The following is a 25,572-nucleotide window of genomic DNA, read 5'->3' as shown; positions in this document are numbered from 1 at the left end:
GGGAGTAGGATATGAGGACACTGTTGCCTTTGGGGAGTTGGGGCCCTGTTGGCCCCATGTTGCTACTCAAGATGCCAACATTCACAGAATGGATGGTCGATCTTAGGGGTCAGGGGCTCTTCCTTAGCAACATGGGATCCAGAACTCCAGCAAAGAAGGTTCTGGAGCATGGTCTTGACTCCTACTACCTCATCACAGTATTTTAGGGGTCTGGGCTTGAGTCACGCCCTGTAGTGGATGGGGTTCTGGGGTGGATATCACCAGGGGCCACCTCCTCACCCCATTCTCTTGCAGGGTGGTCAGGTGTTATCCAACCTAATTACTCTGGGGCTTCTAGAGGCTGCCAAGAGCCATGGGTTGGGTCTTCTTCAGGCCACACGGATGGGTGAGATAGGGAAGACTGTCCTTCATTATTCTAGGTGTTTTTTACAGACCAGGGCAGGTACCCTAAGTCCCTGCCATTCTCTTCCCTCGATCTCCTTATATTTGAAACTTAAGGTCATGTCTCAGTTCTCTAATCCTGAGCCTTGGTATTGGAAGGTCAGAGGGTACCTTGATACTTTGTGTCTAGATCATTTAGATATTCATGTCTCAGCTGAGGGCAGGGTAGGCTCATAGGCAATGTATCTGGATGCCAAGTCTCCACCCACTACACATCTGGAGAGCCATCTAATGTGGCCATTTCACTGGATCCTCTGACCTCAGGGACCTTAGAGACTATTCATCCTCTGTCGGCTGCTGGGCCATAACACAGCCCCTCCTCCAGTGTGAACAGCACACTGTGCACACATATCTATTTCACTGTGTCCCAGTTGGACACTCAGAAGAACTTTTTGCCCATTCTCAGAAGCTCCAAAGGCAGGGAAGGGCCTGAGGGCACAGGACCTCAATCACAGCCTCTTGTGTTGGAAGTTGTTTAGCAAGGGGCCCAGCACCTCTTCCAGACCCTCTACAAATGATGCTGTCCTCACTTACACATGCAAAGTGATTCCAAACCTGTAACCGGGTTCCACCAAAAACACAGAGGAAACTTGTTATGGGAGAAAGATGGGGTTCACCAAAGAGATCTCTGTGCACAATGGGCATTTTCACACCGTGCATGTAGTCAGTCCGAGTGGCTTTTTTTCTTTCATCCACTTCAAAGACCTCGTCCACGCTCCTTCCCCACAGTGATGTATGAGCTGCCAGCACAGCAAGAGGGACGGTGACTCTAAGATTTTTTTGGCAAGCACCGTAACAAAGAAAAGTGCATTTGAACAAGGGTATTGTACAGCCAAGGGAAGACCAGACAGAACATGGCGTGCTTCACTCGGGACATCCCAGCAGTCTAACTGTTCTCAGCTTCTACCTGCCCAAGTTCACTGTGGTTGTAGAGGAGGGTGATTGGCCCCTCTCCTGAGGCTGGTTTCAGAAAATCTAAAATGAAGGACAGAAAGAAGTGAATTGACTCTGTTCACAGTGCCTGGTGCGGAGGGTTGAGGGTACACCACATTTTACATCTGTCTTGTAGTTGGCTAGTCCTGATTGCTCATTCTTGGGATGGACAAGGCAGGTCCAGAGCTTTGAACTTCAGGGGGAGCCGAATGCTTTTGGTTCTAACTTGAGTCCCAAGTATGTTTCATGATGTCCCCAGTGGGAGGTGCGTGTTCTGAGCCCCCTCCTCAATCTTGCTCATCCAAGCAGCTTTCAGCTTGGTAAGCAGCCGCACCTGTTCCCCTCACAGAATCTTCTAGTATCACCTTCTAGCAAAACTCAGCAGCTGCCCCAGGTCGTTGTTTCAGTAGGGTTTCTCATTTCTCAGGCTGAGCAGACCTCATTGTGAGACTTATCCTCCCCCATCCTCCCCCGCCACAGTTGGGGTTGTTGATGCTTCACTAAGTGATTTTTTTTTTTCAAAATTGGTTTGTTTTTGTGGAATCCTCCCCCCCCTCCTTCTTAAGCCATTCATCCAGTTTTGATGATTGTTTGATGTTTGCTTTTAAAGTGTAAAACATCTCCCGAAGTTTGGCTCATATTTCTTCTTGATTGGCTTGTTTTGTTTCTAGTAGTGGATTTTCCTTTAGTTTGTCAGCCCTCTTGTGGGCCAAGTCCCAGCTAGCTAATCTCTCCCAGGAGTCTGTTTGGGGGTGGGGGGGTTGCAAGCAGGAGATGTTTGTGTTCAAATGACCCTGTGAGAGGCACTCAGAGTGGGCGGAGCTCTTGTCCCCTTTGCCTCTGAGTCTGGCCAGAGCCCTTTTCTGGGCAGTGGTATCCACTTCCAAGAATCTGAACATGAGGATCCTGGGGCTACGACCCTCAGATCTCAGTTAGGGGAAGCTGATGTCCCCCAAAACATATAGAGGAAGTGGTGGATGAGGACTGAGATGTGGCTAGTCTCCTGGGCCTAGGCACCTCCCTTCAGTGCCAGGCCCTGGCTGTTTTTACCTTGCCTTGTGTGAACTTGGGTCCTGTAGGGGACAGAGGTCCCCATAGGCATGTCCTTGAAGAGCCATTTACCCTGTGGGGCATCTAAATGCTTTTTTTTTTTTTTCTCTTTCCATTCAGTGTTTTAGCCATTAACTCAAAAACAGAAACGGTTCTTTGCAAAAGAGGGTTTTATGGATCAGATAACCATAACTTCCCTTCCAGCCAATGCCAATGCCGCTTTGGTGTGTAAGGGGCGGGTCCTCCTTTCCCCAAATCTCTGGCTACCTGAGCCCCCAGATTCAGCCCCCACCCCCTGCCCCTAGGATCCCGTGTCTATACGGGTTTAGATTCACTTGAGAGGAGGCCATGTGCTGGTTAGGAGACAGACGCTCACATGGGGCCCCTCCCAAGCCCCACCGGTCTCTTTCTCTGGCTCCTCCTGCATTTTGGGCTTAGGTGACCCCCTCCTCCTCCCTACTCAGATGTGAGTGTTCTGTGAGGCCCAGGGTTTTGAGTAGCATGGTGCTGATGTGTGTTCTCCTGTGTCCCCCCTCCCCGTTTCTCTCCCTCAGGTCCTGGCTTGGCCTTCATTGCCTACCCAAAAGCTGTAACCATGATGCCGCTGCCCACCTTTTGGTCCATTCTGTTTTTCATTATGCTCCTCTTGCTTGGACTGGACAGCCAGGTACGTGGGGGGGAGGGGGGGCTGTGGCGCTCGTGTGGACAGCCTCTCTGTGAGAAGCCATCCTTATTGAAGCTGAGGCATATTCAGACCCTTCCCCGTCAAGCTCCCACCTCACAGACTTCAACCTCGTCTCCCCAGGGCCCTGAGAAGGCCTCAGCCCAGCATTGGGAGGAGATCCTCCACCCTAACACTCAAGGCTGCTACCCCAAGCAAGGAGATGAGGGTGACTGAGGCTGTGGTTAAGGTCAAACTATAAATGAGAAATAGAGGGCTGGGACCCAGAGGTACAGGTGTCAGAGCATGTGTCAGTCATTGCCTGGGCCACCATAGTCTGTCCAGAAAAGAGGAACCACATTTGGGACACTGCTTTTGGTTCAGGCCAGCTTGTCCCCCCTCCTCTGATTGCTATACCATCTGCCCGGTCTGGCCTTCCCAGTTTATTTCTTGGGTGGAATCCAAGGCTTCACATGGACCAAGCATGTACTCTACCCCGAGCCACGCCCCAGCCCCGTGCTAGGGTTTCATAAGAGGCAGTTCACTACTGGGAAGTGTTGGTGATAGCCAGCCTGAATCTAGCTCAGGAGAGATAACACACTCAGTGTGACAATGGCCACATCCATCTCTTTCCTATGAGCCTCAGTTTCCTCATCCTGGCTAATGGGTACAATTTGTGAAGCATGAATTTCAGTGCCAGGTATAGAGAATTCAGGTGCCGATGAGATTCATGGGGGCTTGTGTGTCCCTTTCTCTGAGGTGAGTGTCTTTTGGTGGAGTATTTTTGAAACTCCAGGAGGGAGACTGTGGCGTGTGTGCCAGGCAGGTGGTCATGGGCTCAGGCCAGCTAGAGAGACTGGGAAGGCAGAGACTCCTGTGTGGTGTGGGTTTTGAGTCCAGCTACCTTGGGAAAAGTTCATCAAATTGAAGTAGGCTGTGAGATCAGGTCTGGAGACTCTGAGACTCCAAGACTCCTCATCACCCTTCCTAAGGGCATGACCTACCTCCAATGGCCCTGACAGGATGGGTCCCTAGGGACTTAGAACCAGTGGAGGTGAATGAGTCCAGAGAGAGGAGGCAGCTAGCAAGGTCAGGAACACAGTGTAAATCTTGGCAGCCAAGGGGGTCAGATAAACAGAGAAGACAGTGAAAACCTCTCCAAACCAGAAAAACAGATCCTTGTGGCGTTGGTGATGGGCAGACGCTGTTGTAAACAAGCAAGGTTCTGTTAATGATTCTTGCTTGGCCCTGGGAGCAGACCCCATGCAGGGCCTTTTAGTGGCTTTTAGAACATCTTCCAGGCTCAGAGGGGAAGAAGAAAACAAAAACACAAGTTAATAAGTGGCTAAGCGTGAAACATCCGCCAGCTCTCTAAACAGGGCTTACAGGCTCACAAGTGGCTGGGAGTGGGGGGACCTGGGCTCCGTGCAGGATGCGTGACTCCCATCTGAGCCAGAGGCTGAGTGGAGGATCTTGGGGGGCTGTGAAAGCTTACCTTGGGGTGTTCCTCTTTACCCTGCTTTATACATTGGGGCTCTTAACGATTGGTTTTTAAATGGCCTGATGGTATCATCACTCAAGTACAAGTGGGCAAGGAAAGAGGAGGCGGCTGGTCTCCAGTCATGGTTCCCAGAACACGGAGAAATAGAGCTTTGGAGAAGCCAGCCCCACAATGGGGTGCAGAGAGAGAGAGAGAGAGAGAGAGAGAGAGAGAGAGAGAGAAAGTCCCACTGTGTGAGATGCCACCGTATGCCTGGGGCTGCCTGGCCATTTTTTTCCTCATGTGCAACTCGGTTGGCGTTTATCTCCAAGCCCTGTACCAGCAGTTTTCTTTATTTGCAGTGCTGGACATCATCGGATCCAGGGCTTTGCCCAGAATAGATGATGCTCTTCCCTAGCTCACTGTATCCAGATGTTTATACTTTAGCTCCTGTCCCTGCTGCTCTCCTGCCTCAGTGTCACTGGTGCCTTACTGCAGGCAGCCAGAGAAACTATTTCAGTTTTGGGTCATAGCCTTTCGGCTTAACTCATTGTGTAGCTTGGCCCTGGGCTGCTGGTTAGCCACAGCTCAGTTCTTTTCAGGTTCAAATTCCCCTTGGGCACATTAGTCAGAGGTCATGAGATCTACTCATAGAGCCCTGCTTAAGAACCTCTTGGTCATCTTGCCCCTGAATTCTGGCCTCAGAGTGCCAGTACCTTTGGGCACATGAAAGGGATTTTCTCTCTGTCCCTTAGGATGCAGGAAAGGGGTCTTCTCTCTGATCATGTCCATTCTTGGACACTCCCTCACCGTCTCCCAAAGGCCTCCATAGTTGGATCTTTTTCGTAGGAATGCCAGGGGAACGTCTGTCCCCAACCCATTTTGTCTTTTTATTTCATGATGGCATTTCGTGTAGACCAGGCCTCAAATTCAGTCAGGTCTGACTCTGAAAATGTCCTAGCCTTCTGCCTCTACCTCCCAATTGCTGGGATTATAGGCATGTATGCTGTACCTGGTTATGCAGTGCTGTGGAACTAACCCCGGGCCTTTGCCTGCTAGCTGAGCACTCTGCCAGGTGTTTACATGCCCAGCCTTTAGCATTTTAATGTTTCAGTGACTCAGAGCAGTCTGGGTGAGGCTCCTCTAGTTTACGTACTTTTGTGTCCCTCAAACCCCCAAATACTGCCAAGACCTGTTACAGACTTGTGTATTCGTGCCTAAAGACTGATAACTAGGAATGTTGTTGCCAGTATCATTGGTTGGGTGAAAGGTGATGTATCCAGAGGGCGCAGTTTTATGCTGCTGTTAAAAGGCAAGATAGATCTTTGTGTAGGGACATAGCACAGTTTCCAAGATAAATCATTAGGTACAAGGTTGAAAAGATGTAGAGAGCCTGATAATCATCCTAGAGCATGGTGTGTGTGTGTGTGTGTGTGTGTGTGTGTGTGTGTTCCTAAATGTTCCAGAATTTTCTTTGTCTGGAACCAATGGATCTTGGATCACAGTATTTCTGGTGGGGTTAAGCCACCATGTGAGTCATACCTGAAGTACCTTTAGTGCTCTGGATGGGGAAACTGAATCCAGGCTTTGCCCAGCGTCTCCCAACTGGTTAATGCAAAGGTTGGCCTTAGCTTGCTGTGGCTGAGTAGCCCCTGTGAAAGGCTGGACTAGGCATTCATTGCTTTAGTGTGTGTAGCATCAGCTTTGACAAAGGAGAGAGGCTGTCATGGCCACACCTCTCCCCCCCAAGAGTGTCCGGGCAGAGAGCTGGCCCTGGCTTCCTAGAGAGTCTCTAGTGAGTCTCAGGTCTCCAGTGACAAGGGTGGGAATGGCCCGAGTACAGACATAGGCCTGAGTTGCTTGGACCACAGACCACAGTGGCTGCCTGTACAGCTCAGGGTCTGGCGACATGGATTTCCAGGTGGGTCTCATGAGAGGTAGCCCAGCCCTCCTCCTGAGCTCCAGACCTGTGTTGAGCCCCCTTACCCGTTTCTCTCTCTCCCTCTTGCCCTCAGTTTGTTGAAGTCGAAGGACAGATCACATCCTTGGTTGATCTTTACCCGTCCTTCCTAAGGAAGGGTTATCGTCGGGAAATCTTCATAGCCATCTTGTGTAGCATCAGCTACCTGCTGGGGCTGACGATGGTGACGGAGGTAGGTGGCTGTTACTCTGGGGGCTGTGAGTTTTTCCCTTCCTACTTAGGATTTCTCGAGGCCATAGGGGAGGCCACTGTTGGGAGAGGGGCCTGAGGGGTTGAGAGGGTTCCCCTTACCACACCTCCTTTAGGTTGATCATGCAGCTTCCCCCATATTCCCTTTCTGAGATGCTGTGGTCAAACCAAGATTGTGGCACTTGCTTGGCAAGTACTCTACCATTTGTGTGGGTCTCTGCTGAGCAGAGCATACACTCTTCCCAGAGAGCAGGAGCCATACTTGAGGAGGAAAAGAAGCCAGGAGCAAAAGGGAACAGAAAGGTTGAAGGCTAGACGTTTCAGTGGCTGGAAAAAGAGCAGATAAGAGGGCACGAGCCTGGGCTCCCCCAGAGCATGCTTTCCTGCCCTCAGGACATTGGCACGCCTGAGGTCTCTAGGAGAAGGTTATCAGTCACTTCCCAAACCCTATTCAAGCTTTCACATTTCTTTACCGAAAAAGAAGCTTTTTGGGAACTGCTTGAAAGAGCACTCCGTCTGTGGCTGTAAAGAGGTCTCGGGGTGAAGAGCACGAGTTGCTTTTCCGGAGGACCTAGGTTCAAGTCCCAGCACCCACATGGCTACTCACAACTGTAGCTTTACTCCTGGGGATCCAGCGTATACATGGTCTGCAGACACACCTGCAGGCAGAATGTCTAGTCACATAAAATAAAAATAAAGGCTATAAGGCATTAAGAATATCCCTCTAAAGTCAGATCGCCTCTCTACTCACCAAGCACAGGTTCCCGTGACTTGGCCACGCTTGGTTTTAAGACACCCTGTATATAGACTTCTGTGACCCTTTGGGTTGCTTAGATGTGTTATACTCTTCCCCCAACCCTGTGTGTTTTGTCAAACATGGAGTTGAATTTGTTATAACTGACCTTGAACTCTCAGCAATTCACCTGTCTAGACTTCCAGAGGATTTGTTGTAAGACTATGAGCCACCACATTTGGCCCTGAATATTTTTTCCTTTGTTTGTTTGTTTGTTTGTTTTCTTTTCTTTCCTCTTTTCTTTTCTTTTCTTTTCTTTTCTTTTCTTTTCTTTTCTTTTCTTTTCTTCTCTTTTCCTTCTTTCTCTCTCTTTCTAAAAGTACCTGTATTTGGTCCTCCTAGCTTTTGCCAATTTTTTTCTTTGGAATTTAAAAAAAAAAAGTATTGATTTACCATAGTTCTTTATATATGGAGAATTGGAGACCATATAACAAACCAACTTTATCCTTGATTTTTTTTTTTTCCTTCACAGGGTGGCATGTATGTGTTTCAACTCTTTGACTACTATGCAGCTAGTGGTGTATGCCTTTTGTGGGTTGCATTCTTTGAATGTTTTGTTATTGCCTGGATATATGGTGAGTATACATGTTTGCACATCCTTTTTCTAGCTGTTCATTTGGGCAGAGAATATAATGGAAAAGCTTCCCTTGTCTGGAATAGTCACTTCAGGATGCTCCCTGAGCACATCGCAGATAATCCCACTGAAGGCACAAGATGTGAACATGTTGCTATAAATATAACACTGTCACCTCAGAACCTAGGGTGACCTACTCTTTGGCCCAGAAATGGTCCATTTTGATCTCTTTGAGAGCTGGGATTAGCCATGCTAAGATGTGGGCTCTGTCTAAGACTTCCAGCAAAATGGAGATACCCAGTTGCACTGAATGTCACATGGCCGTGCTTGGTGTGGAGACATAGGCCCGGTGGTTGAGATGGTGACCCCAGCTGCGTTGTTTCCCGGTGCTATTCTGGCTTTGGCCACCATGTCACCGGGGACCCCCACTGCTATCTCTTGTAGGCGGTGATAACTTATATGACGGTATTGAGGACATGATTGGCTATCGGCCTGGGCCCTGGATGAAGTACAGCTGGGCTGTCATCACTCCAGCTCTTTGTGTTGTAAGTCTCACCTAAGCATGACATTTTCACCTTGTGATCTCTTGCGTTCTGTGTGGGCTCTGGTAAAGCCAGCTTCAGCAATACCTGGGACAGTGGGGGCAGTTTGCTCTATGTTGCCTTGGTTGTGTAGGGTTTTGTAGGACCAATAGGAGTTTGTGAAGAAGAGGAAGCAGGAAGGGCAGTGTCAGGCTGCTGCCTGCTACCTTGGAGCTGGCTTTGCTGCTTGCATGGTACCTTCTCTGAGACTCTGCTTGTGAGTACCATCAAGCTTTTGCAACAGAGCCTGGCCAATGCCCTAGGGATCTTCATGTGTGGGCGTTCTCCCTGTACTGCTGTTCCTGGTCAGCATCTTAGGGAGTCCAGATGTTCGTTGCTTTAAAATCAGTGCTTAGCGATTAACAGGTCCTCTCTCCTGTGACCTCTACTCCCAGGCTAGACCAAGTGGACATGTTGATTGACTCCTCTGTCTAGGCCTCAGTCTTTTCACCTCACCTTGTCACCTCTGTGACAAGGATACCCTGATGTGAGACCTCAGTACAGGTGACAGTTTAGAATCTGATGAGTCTGATTGTGGCTCTCGGCACACATATCTCCCAACAAAGTCAAGAGACTGCAAAACAGCAACTGGAGGCTCAACCCAGGTAGGGTTGCAGTCAGCTGGGCACAGGCCCGTACGCCTGTCCTTGTTCACACCAGGCTTGTGCCTGGGTTCCCTCTCACACTAACCTCTGATTTCCTATCTAGACCAGTGGTAGTCTGCACTCTGGTGGTAGAATGAGGCCCCCTGCTGGAAAGTCTAGGTAGAGGCCAGAGTCACCCACCTCTGGGGCTCCCTTTTATGGAAGCTGAGGCTGTCTAGGCAGAAAGCAACAGAGAAGGGTAGGCTCCGTGGGCCACCTGTCCCCACCATGCACCACTACCTCCCATCAGACCTGGTTTTAGGCAGTGAGTAGTGGATTGTTTTTGCCATGGCACTCCCTGGGTTGCCTCATTTTTTGAGAAGGATACAGAGGGCAGTTCTTCCAGAGTCAGAGCTCCTCTTCTCAAAGGCAAAGGTAGACTCTGCACAGCTTTAGGGTTCAGGACTCACCCCACCATTCTCTTCAGGACCAAGGCCAGCTCTACATCCTGTCACTGGGACCAGACCAGTATGACAAGAGATAATGGCATTTAGGTCGCTGGCTGCCCCGCTCTCATCCATGCTTTTGGCATTTATTGTGCACCTGCTGTGTATGTCTAGAACCACATCTGGTGTTAAAAGAGAGGTGCTCTAGAGTGGTGGTTCTTAACCATCACCCCACCGCTTTTCACTGGGGTTGCCTGAGACCACTGGAGAACACAGACTTTTACACGATCAGTCATAATAGTACCACAATTACAGTTGTGAAGTAACAACAAAAATTATTTCATGGCTGGGGGTCACCACAACACGAGGAACTGTACTAAAGGGTTGCAGTATCAGGAAGGTTGAGAACCGCTGCTCCAGAGGGAGGGGAACAGCCGAACTCTGGGTATCAGAGCCACATTGCTTCTGAAGGGAAAAGCTGGGGTCTGGGTAGGTAAGGCCAGCGCACTGGAGTGGACATCGGGTGAAAAGATGGAGGAAAAAGGATGGGCAGGAGGAAGTGGCCTTTGAGGGGTGGGGGTAGATAAAGAAGGGTGAGGTCGGCTACGAGCTGACCTGGGGAGCCAGGGGAGGGTGAGCAGGTGACTTGGTCAGATTTGCCTTGGAAAGATCCATAAGGCACCATGCCACCCCATCTCCATAGTAAGGATAGAGGAGAGGCCCTGCATCAGATAAAGTCCACACTGCTCTCAAATGCCTACGGACCCTCTGACTGCCCCGTCTCTCCACAGGGATGTTTCGTCTTCTCGCTTGTCAAGTATGTACCCCTGACCTACAACAAAGTGTACCGGTACCCGGATTGGGCAATTGGGCTGGGCTGGGGCCTGGCCCTTTCCTCCATGCTGTGTATCCCCTTGGTCATTGTCATCCTCCTCTGCCGGACGGAGGGACCGCTCCGCGTGGTGAGCACGGGGCATGGGCCATGCGAGGTGGAAGACAGGCAGTGTTGGTTTCTGTGTGAAGTTAGGCAGGATTCTCACCCTCTCTGAATCCCAGGTTTTCTCTCACCCCATGAAAGGCAGGAGGAGTACGCTGTGGGCAGACAGACAGGTGCCATTCACATTGGAGAAGGCTTTGTGGTGACATTTAAAGGGGGCCATGAACTTAAGAGGAATGTGCCCAATATAGTGTGAGGTGGAGTGTGGTCCTGCTGTGGGGTACAGAGGGTCAGTCGCTAGGCTAGAGAAGGGACAGAGGCCTCACATGCCAAGTTAGAGGATGTGGGAAATCTCTGTTCTGAGTCAGGGTAGGAGATAAGTTCTGGAGAGGAAGCCCAGCACTGCCCAACCATGCCAACCTCTGCTGGGGTGTGCCGCCACCTCTGCCCTGCTCCCAACCTCTGTGACTGCCTGATTCCTCACGGTGCCCCTTCCCTTTCCCCCAGCCTCCTTAGGAATTCTTCCCACAATGTGGGAGCCTCCAGGCCTGGCAGTCCCCTGCTCTTTCCGCGAAATCCCTTTCTCAGAATCTATTTTAACCTTTGCCCCCCCTGGGCCAGCTCCAAGGCCCCACCGTTTTATTTTGGGCTGTTTTTATTCTCTTACAAAAAGAATCTGGAGCCAGGATGTCCTGGGGCCCTGGCTCCCCCTCGAGCTGGCCCAGGCTTCCTCCTGTGGAGCGGGCTGTGTTGGCTGGGAGAGGAGTGGAGACCAGGAAGGAGCCAGGGCATCACAGCTTCCCCAGAGGGTAGAGGAGTGGGGATGAGACGCCAGCTCTCCCACCATTAAGCCGGAGTCAAAGCAGCCACCTCTGTTGTTGGTGCTGAAACAGTCAGCTCCAGGCACACAGTTGGACTTTGCAGGGGTGTGTAGAGGTAGGTTCTGGCTACAGGGTCTCTGAAAACCTGGATGGTTTTGTTATGGTGGTGGTGATGGTGGTTGTTACTTTGGTTTTTGAGACAGTATCTAAATCTATAGACCAAGCTGGCCTAGAACTCACTCAAGTCCAAGTTGGCCTCAAACCTCCCTAGTGCCGGAGTTATGGGTAGAAGCCCCACTGCCTGGCTTAAAGCCCCATTTTAAGAGCTTGGTTTGGCCTGCGTGCACAGATTTGTTCAGAGTGAGCTGCTGGGGGAGGCAGGAGCAGCTGGCAAAGATGTCTCCCCACAGCTAGAAAGAGCCACAGCCCCGCTGGCAGCACAAGCTATCCTGGTACCCTCCTAATCGTGAGGTAGCAAGGGGCATATCAGGATCTCCAACCCAATCAGGGTTCCAGACCAGGCTGTGCCTCCCAGCAGACAGCATGGTGGCTGCCAGTGTGGGTACGATTTCCCACTTTTGCATTTGGAGCGCAGTGTTCCAATGTAAGGGGGGCCGGGTTGAAAGCATACAGGCAGGCTAGGTCGGTGGGTGAGGAAGAGCCTACCTGCTCAAAGCAGCACAGATGTTTGTGGGAGGGGCATGACCTGGGGTTACCAGGTCTTGTGTTTGTTTTCCCCCCCTCCTAGAGAATGTGGAAATATGGATTCTCCAGTGAGATGATGTCTTTTTTTAAGCCACTTCTCCCAGGTCCTTGGACAGTGCGAGGGAGAACACCAGGCTTGGCACATGCAGGCTTAAAGCAGCTCTCCCAGTTGTAATTTGTCATGGTTGGATGTAAATACCTAGAAGGGCCTTTTGTTCCCTTCTTTTCTTTTTTTAAACTGCTGGCCCATTTCAGTCTGAGCAGACACCCGGCAGGAAGTGGGCAGGAGGCAGAGGTGGGAGCCAAGTTTCACTCCCACTCTGCTGGGGACTTCCTAGCACAGGGCTCTTCCCTCCCTAGCTCCAGGATCAGTCACCACACTGAGAAGCCGAGGCTCTATGGCTAGAGTGAGAATTCTCCTGTAGTCTCCTATCTGAAAGGGCAGACTCCTCCCTGCAGTGGGCTCCCAGGCCCAACCATTCAGGAGATGGAGCTTCCTGTGAGGAACTGTCTCCTGAAGGGAGACCAAGGAGTACAAACTTCTTCTTGGGGGCGGGGTCTGGAAAAGAGGAAGGATTAGGTCAGTTTTCCAACCCTAAGACATACTGTAGAAGCAGAAGGTCAGAAACCTGGGAGAATAAACCATGGGAAGACAGGACTCAACTCCTCAGGGGAAAGAAATCTGCCTGTGGAGGTCATGTGTGTACCCTGTCTGTAAGCACGAATACAAGGGTTGGCTGGGGGGAAATCACTCCATTTTGAAAAGATCCATAAAAGGGCCAGAAAGGGTGGCAGATGCCTGGGATGTTCTGGAGGTGTTCTGTTCTACCCTAATCTACTCCTGATTTCCTCCTCTTTCTTCCACAGAGAATCAAATACCTGATAACCCCCAGGGAGCCCAACCGCTGGGCTGTGGAGCGCGAAGGGGCCACACCCTTTCACTCCCGAGTAACCCTCATGAACGGCGCACTCATGAAACCCAGTCACGTCATTGTGGAGACCATGATGTGAGGTCCGGGCCATGTGACAGGCGCCGCTTTCCTGCTGTTTACTAACGTTAGATTCTCATAGGACCAGGTTTACAGAGCTTTATATTTGTACTAGGACTTTTTTTTTTAATTGTCACAGAAAATGTTACTCTATGTGTGTGTGTATGTGTATCGTGTGTGTCTGTATATGTGTGTTTTGTTTTGTTTGGGGGATATTTTGTACAAAAAGAAAACCCATAGGCCTATGTCCTGGGGGAGAGGATGGACTTTCATATTGATTTCGATGTATTTTGTGGGAACTTGGTAAATTTCTCTTTGTATTTTTTTTTAACATATAACTATATATACTTAGAGTCTGTCATACAGTTTGCCACTTGAATTGGTCTTGCCAGCAATGGATCTCGTTTTTCAAAAGCAATTCTTCGGTGCTTATATAGCTGGCAGAAAGTTCTGCCCAAAAACAAATGAAAAAAGAGAAAAAAAAAACAAAACAAAACTGAATGCTGGGTGGAATTTTCCTATGATGGTGGATACATCTTCAAGAACGGTGTAGTCCCTTCTGAGCTGGTTCAGGAGGAAGAACACAGCGGAGGAGAGGGAGTCCCCCCCTCCCCCCCACTAACTGAACAGACCTGAGGGGCAGGAGAGAGCAGGGCTGTGGAGAGACCCTCACTCTTCGTCAGCCAACAAGAAAGATGCCAAAATACTGGCCCCCACCCTCAGCACGAATGATAGATCTCAGAGCAGCTGAAGCGGTTGTACCAGGGCCAAACGCCTGCCCTCTTACTTGGAAGACATGGGTGGTAGTCAGTGGGACTGTCTGAACCACCATGGGTATTACAGGCAGGGATGGGACGTCTGAATGTCTGGTGAGGATGTGGCTCAGGTCTGGGAGCCTCTGCAGGCGTAGGCAGAATCCCGGTCTTTTCTTGAACACTCAGTATGGCTGCCCGAAGCCAGTCCACAGGAGCTGCTGGGGCTTCAGAGTGGGGGTCACACTCAGGAAGTGTCTGCGGTATTTGAGTGGAGTCATGGTGGGTGACCAGAGTATTCCCCAAGCAGAATGTATTTTGGTGAGGGCCTGGGGTGAGGGAGGCCAGTGGACCAAATGATATTAGCAGCTCAGGAGGGTGAGTGTACCCCAAGCTGGCAAGTGGACCCCAGGAGGGCACTATTCTTCCTTGCCTCTTGACAAACTCTTGTGAAAGTTACCACCCCAGAACCATCCAGCAGCTCCCAGCAAGGAGTGCTCCAAGTGGCTGTAGACCCTGGATCTTAAAGGATCTGAGTTCAAGTACAGAGCCAGCTTGGTAGTGACCTCAGATGATTTCCAAGCCACTGCATTGGCTGTTGGACAGGTGTTTGCCTCCCGGGGACGGCAGAGGGAAGAAAGGGAAGTTTCCTCAGCTGAAGCTATCTCCACAGAAGTGAGGTCAGTCCTCCAGAGCTGCCCAATGTCAGGCAGGGCTGTTTCCTTCTGAACCAGGAGAGGGCGCTACACCTTCACCCCAGCCTCCACTGGGCCCAACTGTGCCATCCTGAACTTCTTTGACAAATGTACACATTTTTTCCTGTCTCCAAAGCAATGTACTCTGCCAAGTGACCCTCTAATCCTCTTCCAGTGGCTGTTGACTCAGCCACCCATGATTGTACTGTGTTCCTGTTGTCCTGTGTATTTCTGGTTGCTCTCGTGTTATTTTGAGTGTTTGGAGTTCTCCTTCCCCGATTTTACCGACTTGTAATGTACCCTGGTTTTCTTTCGTTTAATGGAACCTTAAAAGTAACCACTGTGGGTGATTGAAAGACAGGTGAAGTGTAAGGGAGAGGGGGGCTCGTCCAGCCGTGGCAGTGTCTGTGGTCATGCCCGTCTACCCTACCCCTAACCCCCACCGGGCACGCCCCTCTGGCGAGCGAGCCTTCAGTATTTTGGGTTGGCAGACAAATGGCACCATTCTGGAAATGGCCTGAGAAAGGCTTTTTTTAATCATTCCCAGATCGAATTCTAGACCAAAGACACAGCGGGCCAAGTCCCCAGGCCCTGCCTGGATTTAGATGGCCAGCCGCCTCCCGAGCCCACTCCCCAGCAGTGTCCCCTCACCTGTCTTCAGTGGCCCCCACTCTCACCCCACCCCTGCCCCTGATGACCCTTATTGTGATGCTTGTCTTTTCACGTCTGCATGTAAGTAACATTTTGAAGTAGAGCTCGTGACTCTGGTCCGCCTGCCTCCTGGAGAGAGGGCTAAGCTGTTCACCAACCAGCCCTTGCCTGGAACAGGCCAGATCCTGTCCTGCCTGTCAAATGGAGACAGGAAGCAAGGGACATTGCCTGATTTAGATGAGGACGTTAGGTGGGCCCAGGAGACCCTGGGAGATATTATTTGGCCCTAAGAGTGATGTGACCTCCCAAGTGGAGGGTCCCTGCTGGGCACTGTGGGCAGCCCCAGAGGGCCCTGATCCAAGGCACTTATGTAATCAGGGGAATAGGCCTAGTGTGGGGACTTACACTGTGAGCTAAGTGGAACTGGACATTTGAGTCATTTGTAGCTTCAGGCTCTCCAAGACTTAGTAGAGGGAAGGCAGGTCCAGGGCATTGTCTAAATAAACTGACAAGCCTTCCCTGTCAACCAAAGGCCAGAGCTGATGAGGGCCCTTGCTCCATTTTCATGGAACACAGAGCAATACCCACGTGTGCCCGACATTACCGCCCTGCTCACCCCGGCCCCGTGCCACCCTTCCTTCCTTCCTTTCTCCTCCAAAGCCTTTGGGAACTAGGAATTGATACACCCTCCCCTCAAATTATACCACAGGAAACTGAGGGCCAAAGACATCACTAGTGTGAAGAGCCTTAGCTAGGGTGTATGGGCAGGCCTTTGACCTCCATGTAGCCCAAGGCTATGCAGGAAGTTGCCTGAGAGGGTTTCTTTTCCCTCTCTGCCTCTGGCCTCCAGTCCTCACCTCAGCTCCATACCCTACCATGGAAAGCCACGCAGACCGTGGCAACGCATGAGGAGAAAGCAGCACGTGCCTCTGCACAGGAAGGGGCTTTCTCTATCACAGGGTGTCACCGCCATGGCCGACAGCATTCCAGTCCTGCTTCTTGGGACGGGGGGATGCTCTAGCAACCAGGCTAACAGGTGCCAGCCCAGTTCCTCTCTCCAAGATGCAGACACAAGCCAGGAAGGCACCTTAGAGAAGGCCCCTCATAGTCCCACTCAAACCTGAGACCCCTGTCCTTATGGACACTGTAAATACCTCTGTGTGCACACCCCCTCCTTCATCAAGCCCCAAACCACACACACAACAAAACCCAGATACTCCAGGATGGAGAGGGGCATCCCGGAAGCCAGAGCAGGGCTCCCTTCTCCCCTCCTCCATCTGAGCGCCTAGGAGCCAGGCCTTCCCAGGAAACTGGCTGTCCATGCTCTCTGGGAGGGAGGAGTGGTGTCATTGTCATTACAGGCATGTTCTGGCATGTTCCCTGAAGGACAGAGCATCTTGTTATATATTTGGCTTCAAAATGAGATGGTAGTTCCATTTTCTTTTTTTTAAAAACAATCTTTCCAATCCCTAACAACTGTGACTGTATTTAGCACAAGAGAAAAGCTGAGAACGTGGGTTTTGCCTCCTTCAGAAATATGTCTGGCTCATCAGGACATTTTTTAAAAACTTCAAAATATTTTTAAGATATTTTAAACTTTTGTAAAAAACAAAAAACAAAAAAACAAATGCACACACACACACGCACACACACAACACACACACACACTCACACAAAGAAAAAAAAAACCTGAAACCAATCAAGAAGGGGAGGAGCGTTTGTGTTTGAAGGATCCTTGGTGTGTGACCTGTCTTGCAGTATACAAGCTCTGTGTATGTTTAATTACAACGACCCCGCATTTTGCAGGGTTTCGGTTTTATTTTTCCTCTTTTGCTTTTTAGATGAATATGTATATTGATATTTTAAATCCATCTTTGCTTTTTTTAGAGGAGTTTATAATCACCTTGTAACACAACAATAAACATTTCCTTTTTAAAATCCAAGAACGTCTGGTGTGTTTCAGAGTGGCCAGTTCACCTCTACATTTTGGCAAGCCCTTACAGTTCGTAAAGGGATTTCACTGGGGGTGGAGAGCTGGCTCAGCTGTTAAGAGCATTTGCTGACCTTGATTTTTTTCAGACACTAGCTTAGGGCTGGCTAATTAGAACAGGCTGGCCCGGGAGTCCCAGGGATTCACTATCTCTTCTCCCCAGCTATGAGATTGCAAGATCTGTTGCATCTAGCCTTTGGTGTTGGTCTGTGCAGTGCCCACAGAGACTGAAAGAGGGCATCAGAGCCCCTGGAAGAGAGAGTTAACAGATAGTTGTGAGCTGCCCATGTAGGTGCTGGGAACCAAACCTGACCTCCTGGAAATGCAGCAAGAGCTTCCAACCACTGAGTGTTCCCGAGGCCTGACCTTTTGACATGGGTTTTGGTCAAACTTGGTGCTTGTAAGCCAAGCATATGACCTGGACTCGGCCACTGCCACCCACAGCCTAGTGCTGTGAAACAAAGCAGGAGCCACATTGTTGTGCAGGAGCTACACTGTTATACATTCTTACTAACTATTCACTTACTTACTAGTCACACCTCACATGGTTAAGTTTCCATTTCCTAAGCCTAATGTATCCTGAAGAGCATGTTTTTCAACTTATGTGGAACTAGTGACCCCATGATATGTACCCACTCCTTTGCCTTGCTAAACTGAACGTGTGACATAAGATTGCCCTATGAAAATGTGTCTTCCCAGATACATTGATGCCTCCCCTTGCACATGATGCATGCTTGCACTTCTCACGGGCAGCCTTGAGCCCTTCTGTCCAGGTGCTAACAAGAAATTATCTTGGCAGCTGTTTTGTTTTATTTGGGTCAATCTTAACCCTTCCATTTTGACAATGAGGTGGTGCCCTCTGAAACCCTGACTTTCAGAGCAGGAGCTGGCTGGCCAGTTCTAGTAGAGCTTGCTCTAAGCAGACGGTCATGGAATTGGTTTCCCCTCAGGTCTGACAGCTCCTTTGTCTTGGCTGGGTTTACATTATTTCAGGTGTTGGGGTTTCACTGTGTTGGGGTTGTCGATGCTCTCAGTTGCAGACTGTGGGGCATTTTGGACTTGAGGTTTTCATATACAGGATGCTCCTTGAATCCACCGAGATGAGAGCTGCTGACAGCAAGCTCCCAGACAAGGGGTTTGTTCCGGGGTACATAGACTTCCCACCCAGATCTGGGGTGGGTCAGGACTATGGGTCTGCTCTGGCTGGTTTCATAGACAGTGTCACATTCCCACTGCCTTTCTGCCAGCATGTGTCTGCCTCCCTCCCTTTGTGTGTCTCAGCCATTTGGCTTGTGTTTGGACCCTGGATCCACCCTACACCAACTACCTGTACACCTTCAGGCAAATCACTTAACCTTCTTCTAATGCCTGGGTTCCTCCTCTGTAATGTATACAGAGTCCTCCCCTGCAGCTAGGAGGATCCCACCAGTTCTTACAAAGTGCTCAAAGCTGTGCTTGGCATATAGGCTGTGTGGATGGTGCTGGCCCTCACTCCTCTGTACTGACACCCAGAGGGAACAGCTTCTATCTGCCTTTAGATCTGCAAATTTCCTCCATTCCACAGGCCTGGCCCTGTTTCTCTGGACCCCAGAACCCGTGAACCTACTTTGCCCTGGGTCTTTGCAACTTAGGAGCAACAGCCACTTCCAGGTAGACTTCCAGGCTACCCACTTGGCACTTCCCATCATCAAGGCCAAAGATCTCCTGGCTGCACAAACTAGACACACCCTACTCCACAGCCTAGTTTCCAGTGCCTCTACCCCTCTGGGTCCTAGAACCTGCTAGACTCATTTATATCATGGGTGCTTTGCACTTGAGGCTCCCCTCCTCCAAGCTGCCCCCCCCCCCCAGCCTGGGACACTTTGTCTAGATCTGTGTCCTAATTATCACCCCTTCAGAGAAGCCCTGTCTGGGCTGCAGCTCTCCTCAGCCTGGCCACTCTCTCTGTTCCAGTAGGTGGTGTCTTCAACTGGTCTTTATGCCTAATATGGGTGCTGGGAACTGAACCCAGGTTCTCTGGTAGAGCAGCAGTAAACAATTAAGGACCAAACCATCTCTCCAGCCCCCAAAATGGGCCAGTACCTTTTGTTTATTTTTTTCATCTTATGTGTATGAATGTTTTGCCTGTATGTATGTGTGTGTATATATATGCACTACATGTGTGCCTAATGCCTACAGGGCTCAAAGAGGGTATCAGGTCCCCTGGGAATGGAGTCACAGATGATTGTGAGGCACCACGTGGGTTCTGGGAACCAGGTCCTCTTTGAGAGAACCAAGAACTCTTAACCACTGAGCCATCTCTTCAGCTCCACAGACCACTTTATGAATGAATGAATGAATGAAAAGAAGTTGAGAGGCTACAAGATACACACAGAAGCTGAACCTTGCCAGCCTGCTATTTTTATAAAGCAAACAAACCTACTTTGTGCATTTAACCAATTTTATTACAAAAATCACCCCAATAGCACTCAACCTCCCCCCAGTCACTGCGATGCCTGGTGGGACATAAGATTTATACGTGGGCCCCAGACAGACTAGGAACAGCCTGTGCAGTGGTGCCATGGGTGTGCTGGGTGCTCCCTGGGAGCCCTAAGAAAACCGGCATAGAAAAATACTTTACAAGGAATATGTTCTAATCTTAGCCAGAGAAAAATACAGCTCTGGGGGTGGGTGTCACAGGGGAGGTACCCAAAATGCATAGGCAGGCAGGATGCTCACGAGGGAGGGGGCTAGGGATGTTGTGTGGGGCAAACAGCCCTGTGAGAAGCCAGGGGGGATATTGCATATGAGAAGGCCTCAGGCCACGGCCAGGAGGTCCACCGCTTGGCCTAGTTGCATACATCTGGGAGGATGGGAGAGCCTCAGCCCGAGGGGAGGGCAGTGGTCGAGTGGTTGCATTTTCGGAACCTGGAGTCTTTAAGTGGGATACAGATTTCCCAAACTAAGAGGCTTTCACGGTACAGTCAGCCATGCCACACACCAGAAATCCAGAGAGGCTGAGCCATCTGCCCAAGGTCACACAGCATCGGGTGTGCTGATGGCCAGGAGTCTCCTCTCTGCTGTGCCATTTGCCTGCCCTGGAAGCTGAAGGTCTTAGTTCGTTTGGTGCCCATGATGGGTGGGCAGTGAAAGTAGAGACACTGGGTTACCTGGACCCAGGCATAAGGGTCCCTGGAGAGGCCATCATGAAGGGCAGGGTATGGGGGAAGCTGAGGAGACTCAGAGAGCTGAAGGGTCTGAGTGGGCAGCTGGAGCTCGCCCTGTGTCTGTCAGATTCACTCAAGGTTACTCAGCCAAGAAGGGAACCAGGGAAAGGAATGGCTTCTTAGGACCCTGTCTGTCCTCTTCAACAGGGAGTTCTTTTGGGCAATGAGCTTCAAGGGCAGAGAGGGGTGATGGGGTAGGGTTGGAGGCCCCTGGGTCCTTGGGACCTTGAGCTGGGCAAACAGGAAGCCAATTGTCAGACCAGCCCAGACCACTGGGAGGTGTCTTGAGTCCTGCTTGAAGCTGGAAGGGTTCTGCTTGGCAGAGATGGAGGAACCCCGAGTTAAGGGATGCTGGGGACTTCCTTGAGTAGTCTCTCTGGACACTGCTCCCTTTCGCTACTGTCTTGTCCTTCAGCCCAACCTCCCTCCATTTCAGCTTCTTTCTTCTTCCCCTTTTCCACGGATGGGATCAGGGGCACAGCCGTGGCTCAGCCTTATTTTCCATGGTATCTGTTGGAATGCCAGGTGAGCAGATTCTCCTGGACCTTTTGACTCAAGCAGTGCCCTTCTCTGGACGGGTCCTTGGGCTAAGGTTTTGTGGCGCAGGAGGGTAATGATGACCACAGCTCTGCTCTGGGGTTCAGAATCACCCACGAAACAGAAATGATTGTACGGCCAACCTGAAGGAAAGGGCAAGCACTCTCTGGTACCCCAGATGTTCCTAACTGGGGTTCCTCAGTGTGGTCACTGATGCTGGAGGCTCTCAAAACACCACCATTTGGGAGAAGGGAGGACACTGTTCTTGTGCCATATCTTTCCTGGTGGCAGGATGCCTGTGCACTGGGTGCCATCTATACAGCTGGGTTGCCGAATGCCTCCTGCCACAGACCAGGATTGTCCACCTTCTGCTTATTCACTTCCCAAGATGGGAAACACTGGCAGCTCAGTCGAGTTCCCACACTGAGCTGGGCTTTCCCCACACCTCTTGCTGCTCTGAGATGACTGTGCAGGGAGCTGGGCTCTCCTGACTGAGCAGCAGGGATGGCACCTTTCCCATGGGGTTCTCTGAGATCCAACTTGAAGATGCCACTCGATGGATGTGGAGTCTGCAGACCAGAAGTGGATGACTGGGGGCCACTCCTCTAGCTGAGCTTCATAATGACCTCAGAGCATCTGGGGACTACTGGGGCCTGGTGCTCCTGGTGTCCTGCGGCTCTGTGCCAGTGGGTTACGGCTGACCACCAGCTCCAGGATGTCCCCAGCCTCCGCCAGGAGTGGTACCGCCAGACAGCAGTCAAAGTCCTGAGTGCGAACATGGTTGACCTACACAGTACACAACCAAGGGACAGAGTCCCTGTGAATGAACCTTCTGGAGAAAAGCTGCACCTATAAGACTGGCTAAAGCTGGAGAGAGACTGGACTATTCCAGGATCAAAGCTTGAAGGTTATCTTGAGCTCCCCCTGAATAAGTCATTCCTTGTCCACCTATGCCTGACCTAACATCCCTTTTTTTAAAAAAGATTTATTTATTTTTATATATGTGAGTACACTGTCACTGTCTTCAGACACACCAGAAGAGGGCATCAGAACCCATTACAGATGGTTGTGAGCCACTATGTGGTTGTTGGGAATTGAACTCAGGACCTCTGGAAGAACAGTCGGTGCTCTTAACCGCTGAGCCATTTCTCCAGCCTACATCCTTTCAATGATCAAGTGACCACTAGCTTCCACCAAGCCCTCAAAACTAAGGATGGCATCAGATGGCATCTGGGGCCTAAAACATGTATTTCTGATTTGCTGTCACCAGCCTACCTGATATATCCACCAATATTTTAAAAAACAAAACAAAAAAGTATTGATTTCAAGCACTAATGGCTCAAGCGTGGACTCTCTTGTTCCCTTTGAGGTGAGACCATGTTTTTCATTGCAACATCAAAACTGTGATTTTCCTGAAATGAAGTCCTGCACCCACCCAGAAACAGGAGAAAACAAAATTTAGGTGCATTTAGAACAAATATAACAAAGGAACCAAAACAGTTCCAGCAAGGGAAGGGGAGTCTAGGGAGGCCAAGTTAGGCAAAGCTTTCTTTCCCAGCATTCCTTTCTGTTAGATCATATGACTTGTTCTGGCCAGTGGGTTGGGAAGGGACCTGTCATATAATGTTTTGGAGTGACGGCAGAAAAGCAAGGTGATTTCCTATGCATGGAGCCTTAGGAGGTCATGTGTCTCAGAGGGACAATTAACTAGACAAGCAGGCCCTCCATCACCCAAGGAGTCAACAGCCAATGGGATCTCAGCTCTAATGTGAGCAGCCTCACCTGACTCATCCCATTGGCCTTTCCATGAACACTTACAGAATAGAGCTCTGGCCCTGGGCCAGCTTCAGGGTCCTCTGAGTTACCTGCAGGAGACGGTCAAAGGGCTGCAGGCCTCCAAGCTGAGCTGGTCCGTCAATGCGCACAGTGTGGACATAGACACCCTTCTCCAGGAGGCCATCTGAGACGCTGAAACCAAAGTCGTTCCTCACCGGGTCTTTGTGCAGGGTCACCTGGGGGAAGGAGGGGTGACCTTTGCTCCAAACCCCGTTATGTCCCTGGGATTCAGGCCCAGCCTATTGACTGGCCATACTCCAAGCTGCTCTCAGTAGCCTGTTGAGCCTCCTGTGCCTTATGGCATTCACCTTGCCATATGCAGCTTGCAGATACCAGACCTAAGGGGTCCCTTAGAATAAGGAGCAAGAGAGCATTGTGTTTTCATTACCCTGGGCAAAATCCTGGACTTGGTATGTACCCTAATGTCTTAGTCTTCATATAGATACACATAGGAGCAAGAGATGCAAGTAGGGCGGGAAGGTGATATCTGTCATTTGTCTACAGTAGTATGCTAAGTACTCTCTTGATACGAGGCCCCCAGTGTCCATATGTCATGCCTGCTTGCAGCCCCTAACACCAACCCTGTGCATCTCCAGGGGTGTTGGCAGCAGTAGCTCCTGCAGGTCTTCAGGGGATGTTCGAACTTCCCGGCTCCGGCGCCAGGGTCGAGAGCCAGGCCTGCCATCCACAGCCACAGACTGCACAGTGCCTGTCATGATGGAAGCCTGTGGGGACATGGTTGTCAGTCAGATACGGTATACTTACTCCATCCGGCTCTGTCAGGCAGGCACTCGGTCACAGGGTGAGCCCAGTGGGTGGGAATGAGGTCCCTGTCCTCAGGGCCCTTGATCAATCACAGGATCAGAATGAGAGCCTCTGTGGGGTCAGTGGCAGATTAGCATCTGCTCTGTGCTAGGCTCGGTTCTCAGCAATTACAAGTTTAAGTTATCTCCTGTTGTGTAGTATCGAGCCACTTCTGTTTTTAAAGACAAATAGGTTTAGTGAGAGAATTTGAACTCAGGCTGACTCCCACAGTGAGGGTTCTGTGCCTCAGCTCGTATCAGCAAGGCACATGGGAAGTGGGAGTCTAGGACAGAGAGAAAAGTCAGTGATGCCTCCAGAACCAATATCTCAAAGAGCAGGAAGGGAAGATAAGAGTGCCCCTGGCAGAGGAGACATGGCAAAGATGAACCATGGGAAAGCCTGGAAGGTAAGGGACTTAGAGCTTACAGTAAGTATGTAACTTTTTATCCCATGGTGACAACGGGGAAACTCTGGAGCAAATAATTGGTAAAGAAGGTAACAGGAACAGATGTGTGTATTTAGGTAGGAATGGTGGCCAGGAAGGACATGGTGGGAGCATGGAGGTGCTGAGCAAAAGTCAAAGGAAGGGTCATCTGGACAAAGATGGAGATGAGAAAGGAATAGGGTTGTGGGATGGGCTGGGGCAGTGGGTGGAGTCAGAAGGGCCCAGTGTGTGAGTGTGAGCTGAAAAGAAGTGCCAAAGTAGGAGGGCGAGCCTTTTCCATTGTGATCCTCAGCTTCCTGGGCACACAGGTACCTCCTCTCTAGTCTAGACATTTCTCTCCATGTCCATCATGGCATCTGAGTTTCCACTCTGGTGTATAGCTCTGCCTGGCACTGATGATCTTCCAAGTGCAAGGGAGACTAAGAAAGCAACTGTCTTAGGGCCAACAGAGTTGTTAGGAAGGAGAGGGGGAGGGAGCTAGGGCCCCAGGGGGAGAACCTTGGTAGAGTGGATGCAGGTGCCTTTTGCACATCTCTTACTAGTCCTCATCACCTGGAGAGCTAGGGTTCACTAGGAAAAGCCAGGACTTGACATCTTGGGACACAAGTCCTTAAAGGTAGCTCAATGGGGAAAGTGTGTGCACAAGCCTGAGGGGCCAAGAACCCAAGGCCCTAAGAACCCTAGATAAAGCCCTAGAATTCTACAGCTACAAGGGGGATGGGAATGCTGAGCCCTGGGGCTCACTGGCCAGATAGTCTAGCCAAACCTGGGGCTCCAGGTTCAGTAAGAGACCCTATCTCTAACTAGAAGGTGGGAGGGTTGGAGAGATGTCTCAGTGGTTAAGAGTACTGACTGTTCTTGCAGACTTGGATTCAGTTCCCAGCACCCCAGGGCATTCACAATCTATGTAACTTCAGTTACAGAGCTTCTGATGCCTTTTTTCTGGCCTCTGTGGGAACTACATACATGCAAGGCATGCAAGTGTGTGCAGGCGCGCGCGCGCGCACACACACACACACACACACACACACACACACACAGGTAACACTCAAACACATAAAAATAAACAAATCTTGTTTGTTTGTTTTTGTGAGTTTTTGAGACAGGGTTTCTCTGTGTAGCCCTGGCTGTCTTGGAACTCATTCTGTAAACCAGGCTGGCCTCAAACTCAGGGATCAGCCTGCTTCTGCCTCCTGCGTGCTGGGATTAAAGGTGTGTACTCCCATGCCTGGCAAGTAAACAATATTTAAGAAAAAACAAGGGGGAGAGCAATTGATGAACTTGCCCAACTTCTGGCAATGAATGAAAGGGCTTATCCTCTACCCCCTCACTCACTTAGACACAGACACACACACACAGACACACACGCACACACACATGCACACATACATGCACATGAACACACACATGAACACACACATGCACACACACAATACACACATGTGCACACACAATACCACACGAGCATGCACACACACACACAATACACAC

General features: G+C 50.4%; 2 protein-coding genes across 5 annotated transcripts in view; one reads left to right on the top strand and one right to left on the bottom strand.

Annotated features, from left to right (window-relative positions):
- Slc6a6 (solute carrier family 6 member 6) overlaps nucleotides 1–16,892 on the top strand; it is a 75,662-nt gene extending 58,770 nt beyond the window's left edge. For all 4 annotated transcript variants that reach the window (XM_021164030.3, XM_085840284.1, XM_021164025.3 and 1 more), the window contains 6 exons: nucleotides 2,979–3,091; nucleotides 6,581–6,718; nucleotides 8,001–8,103; nucleotides 8,547–8,647; nucleotides 10,505–10,675; nucleotides 13,044–16,892. In XM_021164030.3, the coding sequence (XP_021019689.2) occupies nucleotides 2,979–3,091; nucleotides 6,581–6,718; nucleotides 8,001–8,103; nucleotides 8,547–8,647; nucleotides 10,505–10,675; nucleotides 13,044–13,187 (770 nt within the window). In that variant the 3' untranslated portion in view covers nucleotides 13,188–16,892. The remainder of the gene's footprint in view (nucleotides 1–2,978; nucleotides 3,092–6,580; nucleotides 6,719–8,000; nucleotides 8,104–8,546; nucleotides 8,648–10,504; nucleotides 10,676–13,043) is intronic.
- A 2,828-nt stretch (nucleotides 16,893–19,720) lies between these two features.
- Nucleotides 19,721–25,572, bottom strand: part of Grip2 (glutamate receptor interacting protein 2) — a 33,949-nt gene continuing 28,097 nt past the window's right edge. The window contains exons 22-24 of the mRNA XM_085840283.1: nucleotides 23,414–23,557; nucleotides 22,862–23,008; nucleotides 19,721–21,782 (exon numbers count right to left, since the gene is read on the bottom strand). Coding sequence (XP_085696409.1) covers nucleotides 21,624–21,782; nucleotides 22,862–23,008; nucleotides 23,414–23,557 — 450 coding nt within the window. The 3' untranslated portion in view covers nucleotides 19,721–21,623. The remainder of the gene's footprint in view (nucleotides 21,783–22,861; nucleotides 23,009–23,413; nucleotides 23,558–25,572) is intronic.

Source organism: Mus caroli, unplaced genomic scaffold, assembly GCF_978045245.1.
Source record: "Mus caroli unplaced genomic scaffold, Mus_caroli_1 scaffold_7, whole genome shotgun sequence".
Taxonomy (NCBI): Eukaryota; Metazoa; Chordata; class Mammalia; order Rodentia; family Muridae; genus Mus; species Mus caroli.
The sequence above is the reverse complement of the archived record's forward strand: the minus strand, read 5'-3'. Positions and strand labels throughout refer to the sequence as shown.